This window comes from Geotrypetes seraphini, chromosome 5, assembly GCF_902459505.1.
Source record: "Geotrypetes seraphini chromosome 5, aGeoSer1.1, whole genome shotgun sequence".
Classification (NCBI taxonomy): Eukaryota; Metazoa; Chordata; class Amphibia; order Gymnophiona; family Dermophiidae; genus Geotrypetes; species Geotrypetes seraphini.
Window position 1 is genome coordinate 165,064,597 of NC_047088.1, and position 20,704 is coordinate 165,085,300.

Consider the following 20,704-nt stretch of genomic DNA (forward strand, 5'->3'; position numbering starts at 1 on the left):
AAGCTTTTAGTAACTCTTACATTAAAACCAAATTAAATGCAGCTGTGTTATTACAAATTGTAATGCGAGTTCCTGTGGATGCTCCAATTTTTTCTCCATGCTTTAACCCCTTACCTACTTGATATCCCTGATGCACAATCATGGTTCATTGAATCTTATGTGTAACCACTCATCATCCGCAATTCATAATCAACACTTGATTGGGTAGATAGGAGACATCCTATCCAGAAACCAGAGAGAGGACCTGAGGTGTTTCATTGTCAAGTAAAGCCTTGATATATTTGGGACTAGTGGGGGGATTAAGGCCTTGGAGAGGCCTTGATTGTGTTTCTGATGAGACAATAGTCCGAAGGGGCCTCGATTGTGCAGCAGGACAGGTGATGGGTCAGGACTTTAAACATACACATTTATGGATTTTTAACCAGAAGGGCCTTATTGTTGACTAGATTCATAGTTAAAGTTTTGCATAATTGGCAATCCAACACAAATTCTTTTGATTAGCCTGCTTTGTAATATCCACTTTAATCAATTAGCTTTCATTAAAATAAGTTTTTGTCCTTTTTTTATATATTTATGATAATGCAGTTAATTCCACTATTGTATTAAATCATGGCACGCTTTTTCTCTTCCCTTTCATTTCCACTCATGTCCTCATTTTCTCAGTCCTCCCTTCTTTCCCCTTTTACTCACCTCACATGTCTTCCTGATCTTCCACTGATGACCCTGCCCATCCTAACAATCACTTTTTAATTGGCCCAAAAAATCTGTGTCAAGAATTATTTGGAAAGTTATAGAAAATAAGAATATCATAATGCCTCTCTATAGATCTACATTATGACCAAACCTTGAGTACTGTGTACAGCTTGGTCACCCTATCTCTAGGAAGTTACAGGATAAATAGGAAAAGTAAAGAGAAGAACATCAAAAATTTAAAAAGGGTATGGATAGCTTCCTAATACAGGAAGGTTTACTGTAAATGGTTAGGGCTCTTGAACTTGAAGAAGAGATAACCAAGAATAGTATAATAGTGTTATGCAGTGGCATAGCCAGATGACAAAGTCTGGGTAAGCCAATGGGTAAAATGGGTCAGTGTGACACATTTCCACTTTGCCCTCAGGATAACTTAAAATTTAAATACTGTCTCCAACCCCTGAAGCCTGCCATAATTCCTCTAAGACAATCATAGCAGTTAGCAGAAGCTCTATCAGCTAACACTGCCACAGGCATTCCTTGCATTTTAAGTTCTTGTAGTACAGAAAACAAGGCAAATCAACCCAGTCAGTATGCGATAAAAGGAAATTGGGAAAGAGAATATACACATCAACCTTGGGATATCATAAATTTTATTAGATAAAGTCAATTATTACAATATAAAATAACCAAACTCTCTTATGGATCCTTCCAGACCCGACACGGTCCGTGTTTCCGCTCCAAAGAGAAAGCCTGCCTCAGGGGTATGGATGGTCATCCAGTAGATGGCACAAAAGTACTTAAACATCTAAATATCATGTCGTGAGAAACTCCCAGGACAGCTCTGAATAAAAACTGTATCTGTAAACAGTGTATCACTTGAGTGCTACCTTGGTTCAAAACCAGAAACTGTGCATGAACTGAGCATGTATGAAAACTGAGCATATGCTGTGTGCTGGCTTCATTGGCCAAGGAACTGATGTTGACTGCTGAGGTTGGCTGAGAGGAGTTATGGTAGAATTCAGATGTGTTCATCTGGTGGGGTTTTGGGTTCCCAGTCAGTATACCAAGAGTACAGCACTGCTGGGTGGACCTAAGCCAAAAGTGGATAAGTCCAGGTCCTTCTGGTTATTGATTCTTTCAAATAGGTCCAAGATGTTCCATGGAACTAATGCAGAAGATTTAAATTTAAGAAACCACTTTTTTTTTCAGTCAATGCACAACTAAGTTGTTGAATGTGTTTCAAGTTTATTCAAAATTTTGATAAAACACAAATCAAGGCTTCTAAGCGTTTTACAATTCATATTAGGGAGACAATATTTGACCAACATAAAACAATGGGAAAACTTGGGAGAGCTACAAAATATGAGTAAAGAGTACGTAAAAGGTAAATTACAATATGGAAAATAGGGAATAAGAATTATTGAGCCACTCTGGCTGTAACCAAGTCTGTTTAACAGTCAAATGCATCTCTAGAATTCCCTTAAATTGATCTAAAATTTTTCCGCCAGGATGTAAAGAGGTATGGGATTCCATATCGTAGGTGCCGTTATTGTGAATGAGGTGGCCCGACGTGTGCTAATGATTTTTAGAGATGGTGTATGAAGAAGGTGCTAGGAAGAGGATCTTAAGGACTCTTGTAGGTTCATATGGAATAAGAAGTTTGTGGATAAGGGCCGGTTTTTCAGTAGGGGTGTGCAGCCAGAAAAGTTTTATTTTGTGTTGTTTCCCACATCATTTTTGGGAATAATCATTATTTTTCATATAGTCATCATGAGAGCAAAGTTATTAAGAGTGTGTACTCTTTTGGGAAGAATGTATGCTCTTTTGAAAGAATATGCAGTTGTTCTCGATAGCGCATGCACACACAAACTACTGTGCAAGCATGTGTGCATATGAATGAACTGTCAGTAAAGAGTGTACACCATAAGCTCTTGATGACATATGACAACAATTACATTTTAAGGGGGGGGGGGGGTGTTCCTGCTTGTTTTCATTTTCCAGAGACATGAAACGACATGGGATATGTCATTGACGTTTCCTGTGATTTCTCTAGGGATCTATTGCTAGAGACTATTGTCAAGGTTAGTAGTATAACTGTTTCAAAAAAAGGCTTGGAAAGTTTCTGGAGGATAGGTCCATTAGCAGCTATTAGCCAGTAAGACATGCTAATTGCCCCTTCTATGTATGAGCAACATGGAATGGATTACCCCTGCTTCCCCTCTGTCTCATGCTGCACATGGAATATATGGCAACAATCATTACTACTATGAGTCATTGCTTAAATAAAACAACATGATTCTTATCTGAAATAGTAATATTATATCGAAAAAGCAGTAGTAATAAGCTCAACCAGCTGTTTACATTAAAGGGTTCTTAGAACCGAGCACCATCACCTTCAAAATTCTAGATTTGCGAAGGAAGGTTTGTAAAAAGTACAATTTATATTATAGTACACATCAAACTGCATTTATGATAGAATCTGAGCCATTTGACTGGATGGGATACCTGGTTTTAATTTTCTAGAAAAGCCTGGCTTAATTGAAATGTTTGTTCAATCTCCCTTTAATAATAGTAATAATAATAAAACAAGTAATTTATAAGACCAATAGTTCTCAGTAGACTGGATATTCATTGTTAGTCAAAGTCTGTCTAGGGCAAAGACTCAAGAGTACAGTTCTAGACAGAGATTAACTGGTAATACATGCCCTGTCCATCAGAGATTATTGCTTAAACCATATAAAATCTCACTTGGGTGATGACATCATCCATTCTAAAACTATGCTGTGAATAGAGTACTACTGAAATTAATCAGCATGTTTACAGTAGTAAGGAGCAGCTCCTAGATGGTCCTGATGAGTGATGTTAAATGGGAGGAGGCATGTCTTGCATTCCCCCTACAAATTGGCAAATACAAGTTTGGAAAAAATACAATACGCCTTACAAACAGCACTGAGTGCCTGCCACAGTATAGCCATCAAAATATTTCTTTTTAACTCTTTCATTCTATATCTGCAATTTTAGGGCTCCTTTTACTAAGCTGCGATAGCGGTTTTAGCGCGTGCTTAGCACATGCAGAATTGCCACGCGCGCTAGGCGCTAATGCCAGCATTGAGCTGGCATTAGTTCTTGCCGCATAGCGAGGGTTTAGCGTGTGCTAAAATTCTGCGTGCACTAAAAACGCTATTGCAGCTTAGTAAAAGGAGCCCTTAGTCTTATTTTCTGAGGTCTAACAAAAAAAAAAAAAAGTAGTCTTCAGATTTTCATACCTTTTGAAAAGATTTCATGTACAGTGTTCTTAATGTACTTTTTGATAGTGGAAAAGGAATTTCTGCATGAAATTGTTGTACATGGATCTGGTTTACTACAACTTTAAGTAATATTGCGTTACCTTCTTTCCACAGCTATCTTGTTATTTTTATTTTATTTGATGTATAAGATTGATGGTTCTTCATACATGCGTATTAATATTCCCACAACTTACATATTCAACAATAATTCTATGTAGTTTTATTAGTTACCTTAGCAAATGTAAATTATTTTCCCTCACATAAGAAATGGGAACACCTGTAGTAATTCAGACCCCTCAGTTTTTAAACCAGGTATAAATCCTATTAAAATTATTGATATGACATGATTTTGCATTGAAACCCTAAAAATAGGATGCCACTTTAAATTCAGGTTCTGCACAGCATTAAACAAGCAAATAAGTATATCTGTACAAATAAGGCTATCAGTTTTATATTCTGGTTCAAATCACAGTGCATTAGAACCAAGAAATCACCTGACCCCAATGGTGGCATTATTCTTTTGCAGCTTGTGATGTTTTAAGTCAAATATTATTCATAAAATGCATACCCTGTAATAATCAATGTTCATGGTAAAGTAACTAAGAGGGGCATAATAAAAAAAAAAGCCTAAGTCCCCTTTTGGCCTAAGGCCCTAAACGTTGAAAGTAGAAGCAGGGAAAATGTCCATTATCCAAAAAAACATCCAAAAGGAGGTTTTTTTTTATAATGGCCTGCCTCTACGTTCAGCTGTTTAAACGCCCAGACCACCACTACATCTACACTAACAACATATAATCAATCAAAAAAAGCCTTCGCCTAAAAGCTGCATTCCGTAACTGGTGTCTGTCAAAAATAACACCGGTTACAGAATCCACCCCCATCAGGGTAGGAGGGAGCCCAAGCTCTCCTGCCCCGGGGAGCCGCGACCCCCCCCCCCGACGACATCAGGGCAAGAGGGAGCGCAAGCCCTCCTGCCCAGTTGAGCCGCGACCCCCCCCAATGACAGGGCAAGAGGGAGCCCAAGCCCTCCTGCCCCGGCAAGCTGCGACCCCCATGACGACATCGGGGCAAGAGGGAGCCCAAGCCCGCCTGCCCCAGTGAACAGCGACCCCCTCCCCCCCCCCACTGACATCGGGCCAGGAGGTAACACAAGCCCGCCTAGCCAGGCGATCCCCCTACCCTGCACAGGAGGGGCCCAAGGCTACTGGGCCTATTCTGGTTGGCCGAGGCACCTCAGGCCCCACTTCTGGGTGGGGTTTGAGCTGCCTGGGCCAATCAGGCCCTAAGGCCAGCCATTCGAGGGATGGCTAGCCTACCGGACGGATGGGCTTGGCAGGTACGGACGGCTGGACTGCCGGATGGATGGGCTTACAGGTACAGGGAGGGGGATTGGGGGTGGTTGAGGGGTCGGTGGGGGGGTCTCATGGGTCAGCAGGAGGGTGGCCGATCGGGGGTTTAGGGGGGCGATCGTGGGAGGGGGTGTGTCGAAGGCAGGAGGGCCTGGGATCTCTCCTGCCCGTATCTTAGTGGGGGTAGGGGGTAGGGGGGTCACCTGGCCAGGAGGGCTTGGGCTCCTTCCTGGCCCGATGTTGGCGGGGGACTCATGGTTCACTGGGGCAGGAGGGCTTGGGCTCCCTCTTGCCCCGATGTTGTCGGGGAGGGAGGTCGCGGCTCACCGGGACAGGAGGGCTTGGGCTCCCTTCTGCCCGGATCGTTGTCGGGGGGGGGGGGGGGGGGAAGCATCACGGCAGGAGAAATTGGCTATCTCCCCTGCCGTGATGCGATTACCCCTCTACTCCTGCTGCAGGATCACGGCAGTTCGGGTAGAGGGGTGATCGCATCGCGGCAGGGTAGATGAGCCATCTCTCTTGCTGCGATGGTTGCGGTGGGGGTGGGTATGTAGGTTGCTGGGCCACTGAGCTGATCGCGCCAACCACTATCAGCTTAGCGGGCCCTTTTTCGGCACTTATACCTGTTTTGACTTGGTCTATGTCAAAACGTATAAGTGCCGTCAAGGCAACCTGTCACAATGTTTGGTTATACCTGCTTTACTCCTAGGTGTAGAACGGCCCACCTCCTGCCTTTTCCCCTCCTGTAAAAATGCCTCTTTTCGCTCTATGCATTTAGAGGCAGTAGAAAGGCCTAAGCTGGTTTTAGATATGTCTAAAATCAGCTTTGGTTATGGGTACTTGGACGATCAGGCTTTTTGATCGTCCAAGTACCCATTTAGGCAGCTTTTTAGACTTTTTATTATTCTTATGAGCCCCTAAAAGATCACTTTTTGTGGAAGAAATAGTTTAAGCACAAACCATAAACCAAAAACACATTTCATAAGTTTCAAGCAAGACAGCTCATTAGAAGTGTACAAATCTTTTCCAATGGTAATGCTTAAACTAGGGGATGTAACACAGTTTGTACTATAAGGTGGGTGTAAAACTATGAGCTGCTAAAAACTGACACTTCCCCTTTTACTAAACCGCGATAGGGCTTTTTGGCGCAGGGAGCCATGCTGAATGCTCTGCGCTGCTCCCAATGCTCATAGGAACTCTCTGAGCATCAGGAACAGTACGTAGCATTCGGCATGACTCCCTATCGCGGCTAAGTTAAAGGGGGTGGGGGTGAGACTTGATACATATCTTTTTAAGGGGAAGGGGCAGAAAATAGAAAACACTGTGACTCATGAGAAAAGAAATAGAAAGCATTCAAGGCCTTATGCTCTAAGCATTTTCCCTCACATAAGAAATGGGAACACCTGTAGTAATCCAGGCCCCTCAGTTTTAAACCAGGTATAAATCCTATTGAAATACCAGCTGTGTATTCAGTTGCAGCAATGGAGAGGCTATGGATCCTTTAGTACACCTGCCATAGCAACATTAGCTGTTGTGGTCTTAAATTACTTGTATAAATGAGATTTTCTCCACTCAAGAGCTACAGCACTATAGTTCCCCCACCCTTTTTTGGGGGAAGGGGACATACAGCATCTACTACAAAAGTGTGTTTACAGCTATTACAGAGAACACATGCTATCAGCCTGAAGGATGAGAAAAGACTACCAGCCTGTATGCTACAGGTAGACTTTAGCTCACCATATCTAATATGCTGAAGTAGAAAGTGAAGACTACTGATATTCTGCAACTTACATCTTAAATTACTATCAGATTTTTTGGTGTATATTTCAAGATACAAAAATAACATTTTCTCAAAGTCAATAGTATTTCATTGCATAGTTTCTATCAGTTCTAAAGGTTTTATCCAATAAATTATATCTAATTAAATCAAAATATATTTTAACATTTTCAATATGTATTCAAGACTATAGATTACTTTTCAACCTTTTTTTTTTCTCCTAAAGCAAAACAATTGTATCAGATGCTTAGTGCAGTAACAATTTCCCACTTACCTAATCCGTGTCAGAGATCATGGGGAGTCACGGAACAATACGAAATAAAAGATTAGGTATGCTTTAATTAGCCACTCGTCTTAGTGACCCGAAGGAGACATTCACCAAGGAATGCTGGCTCTTCCTTTATGTCTACGTCCCATGTCAAAAACAGAGAAAGCCAGCACTCTTAGGAAAACACACACCAGAGTGAAAGAAATAGCGTTACATCCCAGCGTTCAGCATAAAGACATTCATTCAAAGCCTTACTGTCTTGAATAAATCCACAACTAAATGTTAGGAATCACATTGAACTTCTGATTTCCACAGACACGTTTTTCTGAATCATTTTCCTGGTTGCTTAGGATTTTTGAAAGCACAGATCCCTGAATGTTTGCAGCAGCAGTGGAGGCGTTCGCTAGGATTTCAGTAGCACGAACAGCATCAGTACGCTGGAGCTCAGTGCTAGCCCAGCTTGAAATGCATTCGGCACCATGACAATATGTTGCTTCAATAACCACCTATAAACAGAAAGGACCAGAGCATAATACTGGACAACATTTACCAAGAAGCTCTATTTTAAGTTTCATTGAGCTCCATTGTCACCAGCGCTGTGTTTCAGGGGGCGTTTTGGTGCTCATGCTTCATGAAAAATAGATCTCTTCAGCGTCAGGGATAAAGCCAACTGCAACCATCAGTGCCTTCGACAGAATAGCACAGAAAATGCAGGATCTCTTTCAGATTCAAAAGAAAATAATTCACAGGCACTCAGATTACAAACTGAGTCTTTTAATTATTATTGGAAAATATATAACAGAAGAAATTATAGCTTTCTAGTAAGTTTAGAAAGTAACTGCAAAATTAATTCTAATTTGAGCATAAAATTAAAACATAATAAACCTGAAATTTTGTATAAAATTATTATTGGTGCATAAAGTAAAAAACATTAAAAATGAATGAAGAAAAATCCTTCTATAAAAAATAATGCCACATCTCAAAAACGTAATTCTCCTTGCCAAAATTTCTATCATCTTCATGCTGGCAGCGATGGCCCTCCGAGCATGCCGCTGATAACATGGTGGCTGCTCGGAGGGAGCTCGGCCCTTCGCTCTGCCCCATTTCCCGACTTCCCATGAGTCTCTCGGACGTTACCCCTGACATCAGAGGCGAGGGCCGTGCCCTCATTGGATGAGTCGGGGAATGGGGGCGGAGCTTCCCCTTTGGCGGGGGATTCAAATACCGAGCGCCGGGAGCAGCAGAAGCTTTTTCCTTCGGGCTCCCCGGCACTCAGTCTGCCAAAAAAGCTCTTGTAAGAGCTCCTATTAGAGCAGTGTGCTGCTGCTTTCGCGGCCATAAAAGCTCTTGTAAGAGCTCCTACTAGAGGAAAACTCTCCTGCCTGCAGCCCAACAGCTCTTTTCAGAGCTACTCTCTCCCAGCGCTAAAAGGCTCCTTTATGAGCTTTTGCTGAGGCGGCTGCTTGGTGGCACAAAGGCTCTTTTAAGAGCCCCTATTTCTAACCAACAGCTCTGTTAAGAGCTTTCCCTCCCAGCAAATTAAGGCTCTTTTAAGAGTTCCGTAGAAGAGCTCAGTCTGTTGCTTTGCAGTTTAAAGGCTCTTTTAAGAGTTCTTTCATAGCTATAAAGGCTTCTTTTGAGCTAAGAGCTCCTTCTTTAAAAAAAAAAAAAAAAAAAGGGGTCTTTTCAGAAAAAGTAAGATGACCAGGCAACGCCAGACAGCGCAAGAGTCTCAAGATCTGACTAGAGTGGCTGCCGTGCCTCCTCGTTCTTCAGGGCGCTCCAAAAGGAAGCCAAGGAGGTATATCAATTCTGCAGATCTTCCTTTGCCTAGGCCCCCTTGCATGCCAGCACATGCCCTTCTGCACCATCCAGAGAGTCCCAAGGAAACAGCGCAGATCTGCTAAACAACAACTCCCCCTCCCCTCCCAGATGAAGATCGGGCATCCAGCATCATACAGAATGATCAGGCCTCACGACAAACTGACACTCAGCCTGATCTCTGCACCAACAATCTTATTCAAGGAGCACAACACTCAAGAGCTTCCCACTGGCAGTTCTCCGTTTCAGAGAATCACTGAGACACTGCTTCTTCATGACGGCAGAAACCGTTCCCCATTGTCCCATCAGGTGTCCTTGCTATGTGAACCAAGCGAATCCAGCGCTGGATCTACCTGCAGCAGGTCCAGATCTTGGAACAGATGGTGTTCCAGGAAGGGCTGCTCGCAGTATCGTCTTCCCAGGTCTCGTGACAAGCAACACCGACCCCCTTCTCACTCCAGGTGGTCGGGTCTGCTCCGCGATCTTATTGAAAGGGAAAGATCCAGATCTCGCTCTCATCATCGTTATGCAGAGGGCACAGGGAAAGGCATAACAATCATAAGTCAGAGCATCACATCTATGGACAGCGGGCTTGCCAGCCTGATCACGGATCAAAGACACGCTACAACCACAATCCCTATCGAAAACCTTGCAGATCATCTCCATCCCAGGATCCACAGAGATCTCCTCTTCCAAATCTCCTCTGGATGCAGCCATCGGTAAATGCAGAATCCACTGCATGCATGGGCAGGCAGTGCTCTCTTGACTTCCATGGTTGGGCCTCCCAACCACGAGCAAACCATGGCAGCCGAATGCCTACCCTGCCGGGCAGGTCAGACCAACACATCAGCTTGGAAGGTCCCGATGAAGTCAACCGCCTCCTCCCAAACATTCAAACCAGCGTTCCCAACTTGGTGACAGCGACAGCCGAGCCCTCGAGACACAGAAAAAGCAACACAACAGTGAAGAAGGGTAAGAAAAAATATAGGTGGGCGTCTTCTTCCTCCTCTTCCTCTTCTTCTTCCTCCCTTCCTCCTCCATGTGCCCCGCCCGCTGCTCTGGCCCTAACACCTGCTTATGGGATTCCCCCCGAGCGCCTGTGGCAGAAAGTCCCCAGGTCCCTCAGAAAAAAGGTGACCAGGCGGGAATATTTTGACATCTTCAAACTCACAGAAGGCAGACGCAGAAGAAACTTGAAGAAGCGTGCAAAGAAAGGTGACCTTCCTACAGACCACAGCAAGCTTGTTCCCCGAAATCTGGCAAGCTTGGTGATGTCGTACACACGTATGATGAGCATCACATGGTGAAAAAGACCTGATTTGATGGACGCCATGCTGAGATGGTGATCAGTATTTACAGGGAACACGAAGGAACTGCCTGATTCTCTTACGACGAGTAGTTCAGAGATAAAATGGAATCTTACCCACACCTACCGTGGGACATGGATGACGGGGGCCTCTGGCTGCGCAATGTCTTCAATCGCAGTACTATTGCTCCAACCTGTTCCCATTTCTAGCGAGCAGTTCCCGGTTCCAAGAACAGGAGGCCTGCCCCTTTGCTACGAGAAGTCTGCTGGAAATATAACAGATATTCATGTAATACTCAAGGATGCAAATACAAGTACCTGTGCGGCAGTTGTGGATCCCAGCACTCCTTATCCATATGCCCCAAGAAATCCCAACCTCAGCAAGGACCCAGCGGTAGGGCCTGATACTTTCAAGAAACCTTTTTCCCGATCCTCCTTCAAAATATGTTCTCCTGGTTGAACCAATACCCAAAACAACCAGAGGCACAGTTACTTGGCAAGGTTTCACTGAAGGTTTCTACATCCCTTTCAAGGGCGCCATTCCTCGGGCTTCCCCCCTATCCAACGTACCTCGCAGACTGTATCGACTTTCAGCGATTGCTGACAAGTTATCAACTGAGACTGAGGCGGGTCGAATAGCTGGACCTTTTACCAACCCCCCTTTCTCAAGAATGTTTGGCTCCGTGCTGTCTGCAATCCCAAAGAAAGAAAAAAGAAAGTTCCGGTTAATCCACAACCTGTCTCACCCCCCAGGCTCTTCTGTCAACGATAGCATTCCCGAAAGCGCCTCTGGCGTTTAGAACATGTCCTTCAACTCAGCAGTACAGGTGGTCAGAGAGGCCGGTCGAGGAGCTTGGATGGCTAAGGTCGACATTGAATCAGCCTTTCGGTTGCTACCCATTCATCCTTTCTGTTTTCCTCTACTTGGTTTCTCCTATGTGGGTTCTTACTTCTTTGACAAATGCATACCCATGGGATGTTCAGTTTCATGTAACCTGTTTGAAACCTTCAGCACCTTCCTGCACTGGGTAGTTGCCCAGCAATCACCAGCTACTAGCATCATGCATTACCTCGATGACTTTTTCTTTGTGGGCCCCCAAAACATGGGAATCTGCAAAGATATCTTGGACATTTTCATGGCAGTCGCCCGGGATTTTGGGGTCCCTATTGCAACCAGTAAGACCATTGGGCCTTCCCAGAGGATCACTTTTCTTGGAATTGAAATTGATTCCTCTCAGATGACCACCCGACTGCCCGAAGAAAAAGTAGACGACCTGAAAGAAAAAATTAGGAGGGTGGTTGCCTCGCACAAGCTCACTCTCTACCAGATGCAGTCCCTCATCGGATCCCTTAATTTTGCATGCCTTATCATACCTATGGGCAGAATTTTCTTATGCAGACTGGCAGCAGCAACAGCGGGCATCATCACCTGCGTATTTCCCAGCACCTGAAGTGCGACCTCTGAATTTGGCTCCAGTTTCTCATTGAATTTAATGGACTGTCACTCATCCAAGCCCCGCCGATAACCAGTGCGTACATCAATTTCACAGATGCGGCCGGCGCGGTTGGATGTAGTGCATACTGCAATGGAGCCTAGTTTGCCTCCCCCTGGCCCCAATCATAGAGAGATTCTGGCCTCACCAGAAACATCACCTTTCTTGAACTCTTCCCCTTAGTTGCAGCTTTGTACTTGTAGGCTCATCAGTTGGGGAACAGGAGGGTAGTCTTTTGGTTAGACAACGCAGCAGTAGTTGAAACCATCAACAGACAGTCAGCCCATTGCCTTCGTGTGGCAGAGCTAGTAAGGGCATTTGTGTTGCGCTGTCTACAAATAAATCTAACAGCACGAGCAAACCATGTGCCAGGAGTGGATAACCAAATAGCAGATGCTCTATCACGACAACAATTGCTTCTCTTTCGACAGCTTGCTCCAGCAGCAGAAGAGGAGCCGATGCAGATCCCTGAAGAGCTGTGGAAGCTAGGAGATGTTCGGCTGAACTGCTGATTTCTGGGTCACTTGCGCCAGTCACCTGGCGAGCATACAAAATGCTTACTAGAGAGTGGCTACACACCTACGCTCCCTGGTTGGATCTCCGGACTGGTGAGTGAGAGCCTCATCACACACTACATCACGGATGCGTTCAGCAGAGGCATCTCCAGATCAAGAGTCTCCTCCCTTCTGGCAGGCTTCACCTTTTTCTCCAAACTCTTGGGTTGGGGCAACCCGCGAGCCAGTTTCCTGGTAAAGACCCTGCTTAAAGGTTGGGCCAGGCAAATTCCAGTTCCTGCAGACTCCCGCCTGCCAGTTACCCATGCCTTGCTTCAGCTCCTCTGGAGTGCCTTAGGGGGTGTATGAAGTTGAAGTTGGCCTCTTCAGAACAGCTTTCTCCCTGGCTTTCTTTGCGTCCCTACGCATCAGCGAGTTGACCGTGCAATCAAGGCAGCGCCCGACGGGAGGTCTCTGTCTCCAGGATGTCACCTTCCTGGACAAAGCAATCTCCATTCACATCAGCAGGTCCAAGATGGACCAGAGGGGCACAGGGCAGATGATCATCTTGCACTGAGTCCCGGGACTGCGAACGTGCCCTCTTGATAATCTACGGAAGTTTATGGCAGTCCGCCCAACGGAAAGCCATATCTTGCTGATTCACCAGGATGCGAGCCCGCTCATGAAGTTTCAATTCACTGCTGTTTTTCGTAGGGCTCTATCAGCAGTGGGGCAGTGCCCTGAGGGCTTTGGTATGCACTCATTCCACATTGGAGCCTCCACATCTGCCTTCCCGAGGCAGCAATCAGAGGCCTGGGCCATTGGAAGACTTCAGCTTACCGCAGCTACATCAGGCCCCTACCTATAGGAGCTGCCTCCTCTACTCCACTTAACCAGTAGCTTCATCTCTTTCAGGAACTTGGATCATCGGACAAGATCACATTCTGAGAGCGCGGGAAAGGCTACTGGAATGTCCTAGCAACAAAAGCCTTGGATTTGACTCAGGAACGACGGACATCCTCTGGGTGGGTGCCCCCAGGATGAGATGGCATCAACTCTTCCCTTGCATTTGCAAGCTTCTAGAGGACAATCATCAGCCGCATGCTATGATAATACACCTAGGGGACCACGACATCGAATCGTCTTCCTGCTCATCTCCACAGCTAAAAGAGACTTATTCAGCCTAGTTCTCCTCCTTCAGGACACACAGATCCTCTGGTCAGACATCATTCCCCGTCCAAAACCAGGTGCTGCAAGGCTATGGGGCCGGAGGTTAAAGAAGGTAAATCGCCAGATAGGTCAATGGACTGAGCACCTGGGAGGAAGAAAGATCTGGCACGAATGGGACGTTCCCATCCTTGCAGGACATTACCTTTCAGACTGGACCCTATTGTCAGACATAGGTACCGATCAACTCATTAATGACTTCCAAGAGGCCTTGGAAAAATTCTTTCTGGGGGAGGGGTCAAGGGTGACTATGGGGACCTAAGACAATTGTCTTAGGTTGTGGCAGATGCATCCGAGCCCTGAAAATTCCGGCTAATTTTGAGAATGGACTCTCGCAGAGAAAGCATACTACGCCTACAGTCAAGGCATGTCCATCTCACTGGCTTGCATGGCAGGTGGACTGACGGAGTGAGGCAGTGGCCTTGCTGGAAAACGAGGAGGGCAGGTCACATAAGCAGCTAAATGTGGATGCTCCCCCCTGGAAGGCAGGGCGGGGAGCAGGCCTAGAGAGGGATTATGGCTCAGGTGCTTCCTAGGGAGTTATTTCCTACATAATGTTAATAAAGTTGTGGCCTATTATTCCCAATGCTATGTCTCTGTGACTTCTGTTATAGGCCTGTGGGCTGGCGTGAACGAGGTGGTGCAGCCTGCCTATGTTAATGCCGGCAGCAATGGCCATCCGAGCATGCCGCTGATAACACGGCAGTTGCCCGGAGAAAGCTCGGCCCTTCGCTCTGCCCCATTCCCCGACTTCCCACGGGTCTCTTGGACATCACCCTTGACGTCAGAGGCAAGGGCCGTGCCCTCATTGGATGAGTCGGGGAATGGGGGCAGAGCTTCCCCTCTGGTGGGGGATTCAAATACCAAGCGCCAGGAGCAGCAGAAGCCTTTTCCTTCAGGCTCCCGGCACTCAATCTGCATGGCTCCCTGCATTAATAACCGCTATCGTGGCTTAGTAAAACGGGGTGGGGTGAGACTTGATACATATCTTTTTAAGGGGAAGGAGCAGAAAATAGAAAACACTGTGACTCATGAGAAAAGAAATAGAAAGCATTCAGGGCCTTATGCTCTAAGCATTTTCCCTCACATAAGAAATGGGAACACCTGTAGTAATCCAGGCCCCTCAGTTTTAAACCAGGTATAAATCCTATTGAAATACCAGCGTGTGTTCAGTTGCAGCAATGGAGAGGCAATGGATCCTTTAGTACACCTGCCATAGCAACATTAGCTGTTGTGGTCTTAAATTACTTGTATAAATGAGATTTTCTCCACTCAAGAGCTACAGCACTATAGTTCCCCCACCCTTTTTTGGGGGAAGGGGACATACAGCATCTACTACAAAAGTGTGTTTACAGCTATTACAGAGAACACATGCTATCAGCCTGAAGGATGAGAAAAGACTACCAGCCTGTATGCTACAGGTAGACTTTAGCTCACCATATCTAATATGCTGAAGTAGAAAGTGAAGACTACTGATATTCTGCAACTTACATCTTAAATTACTAGCAGATTTTTTGTGTATATTTCAAGATACAAAAATAACATTTTCTCAAAGTCAATAGTATTTCATTGCATAGTTTCTATCAGTTCTAAAGGTTTTATCCAATAAATTATATCTAATTAAATCAAAATATATTTTAACATTTTCAATATGTATTCAAGACTATAGATTACTTTTCAACCTTTTTTTTTTCTCCTAATGCAAAACAATTGTATCAGATGCTTAGTGCAGTAACAATCTCCCACTTACCTAATCCGTGTCAGAGATCATGGGGAGTCATAGAACAATATGAAGTAAAAGATTAGGTATGCTTTAATTAGCCACTCGTCTTAGTGACCCGAAGGAGACATTCACCAAGGAATGCTGGCTCTTCCTTTATGTCTACGTCCCATGTCAAAAACAGAGAAAGCCAGCACTCTTAGGAAAACATACACCAGAGTGAAAGAAATAGCGTTACATCCCAGCGTTCAGCATAAAGACATTCATTCAAAGCCTTACTGTCTTGAACAAATCCACAACTAAATGTTGGGAATCACATTGAACTTCTGATTTCCACGGGCGCGTTTTTCTGAATCATTTTCCTGGTTGCTTAGGATTTTTGAAAGCACAGATCCATGAGTATTTGCAACAGCAGTGGAGGCATTCGCTAGGATTTCAGTAGCACGAACAGCATCAGTACGCTGGAGCTCAGTGCTAGCCCAGCTTGAAATGCATTCGGCACCATGACAATATGTTGCTTCAATAACCACCTATAAACAGAAAGGACCAGAGCATAATACTGGACAACATTTACCAAGAAGTGCAATTTTAGGTTTCATTGAGCTCCATTGTCACCAGCACTGTGTTTTCAGGGAGCGTTTTGAGCTCATGCTTCGTGAAAAATAGATCTCTTCAGCATCAGGGATAAAGCCAACTGCAACCTTCAGTGCCTTGGACAGAATAGCACAGAAAATGCAGGATCTCTTTCAGATTCAAAAGAAAGAAATTCACAGGCACTCAGTTTATAAACTGAGTCTTTTAATTATTATTGGAAAATATATAACAAAAGAAATTATAGCTTTCTAGTAAGTTTAGAAAGTAACTGCAAAATTAACTCTAATTTGAGCATATAATTAAAAACATATTCAACATAATAAACCAGAAATTTTGTATAAAATTATTATTGGTGCATAAAGTAAAAAGCATTAAAAATTAATGAAGAAAAATCCTTCTATAAAAAATAATGCCACATCTCAAAAATGTAATTCTCCTTGCCAAAATTTCTACCATCTTCTTACACAGATTCAGTTATCCCGGATCACAAGCTCCCAAATTCCCTTTAATAAGGCTCTTTAATGAGGCTCTGCAGAACTTGCCTCAACACCCTTCCTGATGTTTTTGTGAATCCTGTTTCCAAGTGTTTCCGAGCTTTTCTCAAGATGGGGTTTGCAAAATTTATTCAAGCTCTGAAACCCCACTGGAAAGAGTTCTTTAGGCTCTCTCTCAACCCAGTTTCCTGATGTTTGCCTGAATTCTATCCCCCATAGTTTCCACCAGTCTTTTAACATAAATTCAGCTGTCTAAAGTCACAAGCTTTCCCATTATAGAACTTCCAAAATCTAGCTAAGTTCTAAAACTCCCTCTCTGAATAAGCTTCTTTAAGGATGTGTTGGGCTATTGTGCACTCTGTTAGCTCACATGAAAAATCAGTTTCCTTGCAATTCATGTAGTCTGTCAATAGGCGTCATTGTACAGCTATGTATGTTATATATATATATATGTATATATATATATATACATATATATATATATGTATATATATATATATACATATACATATATATATATATATATATATATATATATATATATAACATATACACAGTATACAGCAGATAGATAGATAATTTTAAAAAGATCACAACACAACACAGTTATTTCACGATAAAGTTTAATTTTTATTCATAAAAATGAGTAGAGAATTAGTTCATGACATTATATCAGGAAATCTGAAAACTCAAACAAGCAATATATGTTAATTGTAGATGTACTCCTTTTAATATTTATATATTTGAAGCAAAATCAGACTAACACATGTTGTTTTTTAAAGCCATACTATAACTACTCCATCAGATCCCCCTGAGAACATATAATCCCCCTTTTGATCAAAAATCACACTCTGTACACTTTCTTCATGGCCTGTCATTTTGTCCATGTTGCCAGTTGCAATATCTAGACACTTTATCTCACCATCATTGCTTGCCATACATACCATCTGACCTGAAAAGGTTAAAAAAAAGAAAAAAACGAGTTATAAGGTAGTCATAGTTTGCAAGCATGCAATATGTTCTGTTTCTAGCTTGGGTTGATGAAGTTGATGAACTGAATTTTAATTTCAGTTAAGACAAGGTTTTGCATGCTGATGCATACAGACTCTCAACTATCACCAAAGATAGAATAAATGAATGGGAATAATATAGTTCTACCAGAACAATTAAGTAAATGGAGGATCTACCTTTATAGATGCTGCTTATAGGGAGATCCTTAACTTCTATGATGTAATATATTTATTTTGAAATTATTACGTGAACAATATTATTGTAATTACATTGCACATCGGCATAATAAAAATGATGAAAAATGGCCGACAATAAAACTTTATTGACTGGAAGGTTTATAGACTTTTTAAGACAGGTTTATAGACAGATTTAAGGTTTAGGGCTCCTTTTATGAAGGTGCGCTAGCGGTTTTATCGCATGCACCGGATTAGTGTGCGCTGTAGCGCGCTAGCCAACAAAAATCTACTGCCTGCTCAAAAGGAGGCGGTAGCGGTTAGTGCACGCGGCAATTTAGCGCGCGCTATTCCGCATGTTAAAGCCCTAGTGCACCTTCGTAAAAGGAGCCCTTATAGACATTTCGCTAGTTTTGTCTCATATGAAGGATAATTTTAGAGCTACTGTAGCTGAGTTAAGTGGATGTAACCAGCATTCATGTAAGTAGCAGCAGTTTTCAAAAAAGAAGGTACAAGAGTACATTACATTAAAAATACAAGGCCCAATATTCAAAGAGCTCTAAATTTTATATCTATATTGCCAATCACTCTTGGCATAATATCTCTTCATTAGTAATGTGATCACGGTAGTTAATACCTAGTATTCTCTGCAGGCTGCATTCATGAAATACACTTAGGGAGAATTATTTAAATTACACTCAAACCTTGTATATGTCCCAGCACCCAAGCTGGGCACAGAAATTCAACATTCACTAACAGTGCATGCAACTTTTTAGAATGCCCATGACTTACCCATGCCCCTCCCTTGACCATGCCCCTCCCATGACATACTCGCTTTTGAGTTGCACACTATGGGACTTAGAGGCACAACGTTATAGAATGGTGTGCAGCCAGGTGCACACATAAATCCTTATTTGTGCTAATTAACATCAATAGCTTCCAATTATTGATGGTTAACAGCTAGATTGATATTGGAGGAGAGCAAAGAACGTTAGGCTAACCTGGTGCTTACTTACACTGCGCACAAATTTGTAAATTCTGTAATTTTATTTGACAACATTTAAACAATACAATATTTTCGCTAATTATTATCCAGAATTTCAGTACAATTCGGTATTTTCATTAAATTATACTAGAAAAATCAAAGGGCCTTCAAGATTTTCTTGCTTAATGACTTTCTTCTAGCAGCACACCTTTGTAAAAACTCACTTTAGTGAAGTTTGGTTGGTTTGTTTTCATAGTACTTCACTTTGCCTTTATGTTGTTGAAAAAATGCTGACATATTTCAATAAACATTTTTCTCTATTTTGTTATCTGAGCAGTTTATTTTTCCATTCACTTAGGTCCCAGAGTCCCTTTTTCTGCTTTTCATAGTTTTTTCTTAACTGACTTCCCAGGATTGCCTGTCCATTTTACATTTGTCTCTATCTATCCTGTCCAGTATCTATCCCCCCGTCTCTGTCCTGAGCTTCTTCCCTATGTGTCCCTCTCCATTCCCCTCAGTCAGAATCACCCCTTTTCAAGTAATGTCCCTGTGTCTAGCAGTCTTTCTATGCTGCTGTCTCAATGCACTCTCACCATCATTTTTTTCAGTGGTGTAGTGAAGGTGGTGGCGCCCGAGGCAGTGGCACACCCACACTCTTTTCCACCCCATGCCGTACACCCCTTCCTTTTCCCCATACCTCTAACTTCCCCGGTGGAAGCAGCATCTCCAACTTGCTTCCTGCGCTGACCCAGATCTCTCTCTGATGTCAATTCCTGCTCGTGGGACCAGGACGTGTCATCAGATAGAGAGCCGAGGCCAGCACAAACAGCTTCTGGGAGTGATGCTCATGAAGGCAAAGAGCTGGAGGTACAGAGAAGTGAAGGTGCATTTGTGGTAGGGTAGGGGTGGAAAGTAGTGGGGGAAGGAAGAGAGGTGCCAGTGCCCCCACCAAGATGGCATCCAGGGTAGTCCACACCTTGCCCCCCTCCTTATTACACCACTGATTCTTCTTCATGTCTATCTCTCTTCCATGCCCAACACTGCTTCAGTGTCCCTATCTACGTTCAGTCCCTGTCAAGGATCTCTTATCTATGTTTCTGTGCCTTTCACTGTGCAGGATATTCCACCCCTGAGCCAGCTTCTCTCCCCTACCCCCTCAAGTCTGTCTCTCACTCACCCCTATCCCTTCCCAAGCCAGCATCTTTCTCACCCCTGTACCTCCAGTGAGCATCCCTCTCACCCCTGACACTCCCCAGACATCTATCACTCCTATTCCCCACATCCAACATCTCTCACCTCTGTCACCTCCAGCCAGCATCTCTCTTAACCCTGTCCCACTAGCGAACATCTCTTTCACTCCTGTCCCCCCAGCCAATATCTCTCATATTCCTGTCCATTCAACCATCATCTCTCTCATCCCTGGTCCCCTTCAGCCAGCATCTCACTTACCCTTGTCCCCCCCAGCCAACATCTCTCACTCTCTCGCCCCTGTCCCCCAGCTAATATATCTCTCACCCCTGTCCCCTTCATCCAGCATCTCTCACCCTTGTCCCCCAGCCAACATCTCTCACTCTCTCAGACCTGTCCCCCAGCCAATATCTCTCTCACCCCTATCCTCCCAGCCAGTATCTCTCTCACCCTTGTCCCCTTCAGCCAGCATCTCTCACCCCTGTCCCCCCAGCCAGCATCTCTCACTTTCTCTCCATTGTCCACCAGCGACACTGATTCCAGTCAATGGCAGCCTGCCGCAGGCTCTGCAGGCTTCCCTCTACTGCAGCATAAATAATTTGAAGTTCAAAATCTTTTGTTGAGCTTGTTTTAACTCTAGACATTTATTAACTTTTTTAATAAAAACTTTCAGCGTTTTAACATTTAATAATTTAAAAAAATGTTGCATTGTCTTTTAAGTGAGAACAGAATGTTTACGCTATCTGGGAAACTCATGCTCAAATTTCCTCTACTGCTTGAATTAGTATCCATAAAGGGCTAATTCTATATATGGCACTAAGAGC

General features: G+C 43.7%; 1 protein-coding gene across 2 annotated transcripts in view; it reads right to left on the minus strand.

Annotated features, from left to right (window-relative positions):
* Nucleotides 1-20,704, minus strand: part of SPAG16 (sperm associated antigen 16) — a 695,820-nt gene that overhangs the window by 14,514 nt on the left and 660,602 nt on the right. The window contains exon 16 of one of the 2 annotated variants that reach the window (XM_033946736.1): nucleotides 17,468-17,475. In XM_033946736.1, coding sequence (XP_033802627.1) covers nucleotides 17,468-17,475 — 8 coding nt within the window. Of the gene's footprint in view, nucleotides 1-17,135; nucleotides 17,476-20,704 lie in introns of those variants that run through there. The other variant, XM_033946735.1, reaches the window with a different exon arrangement.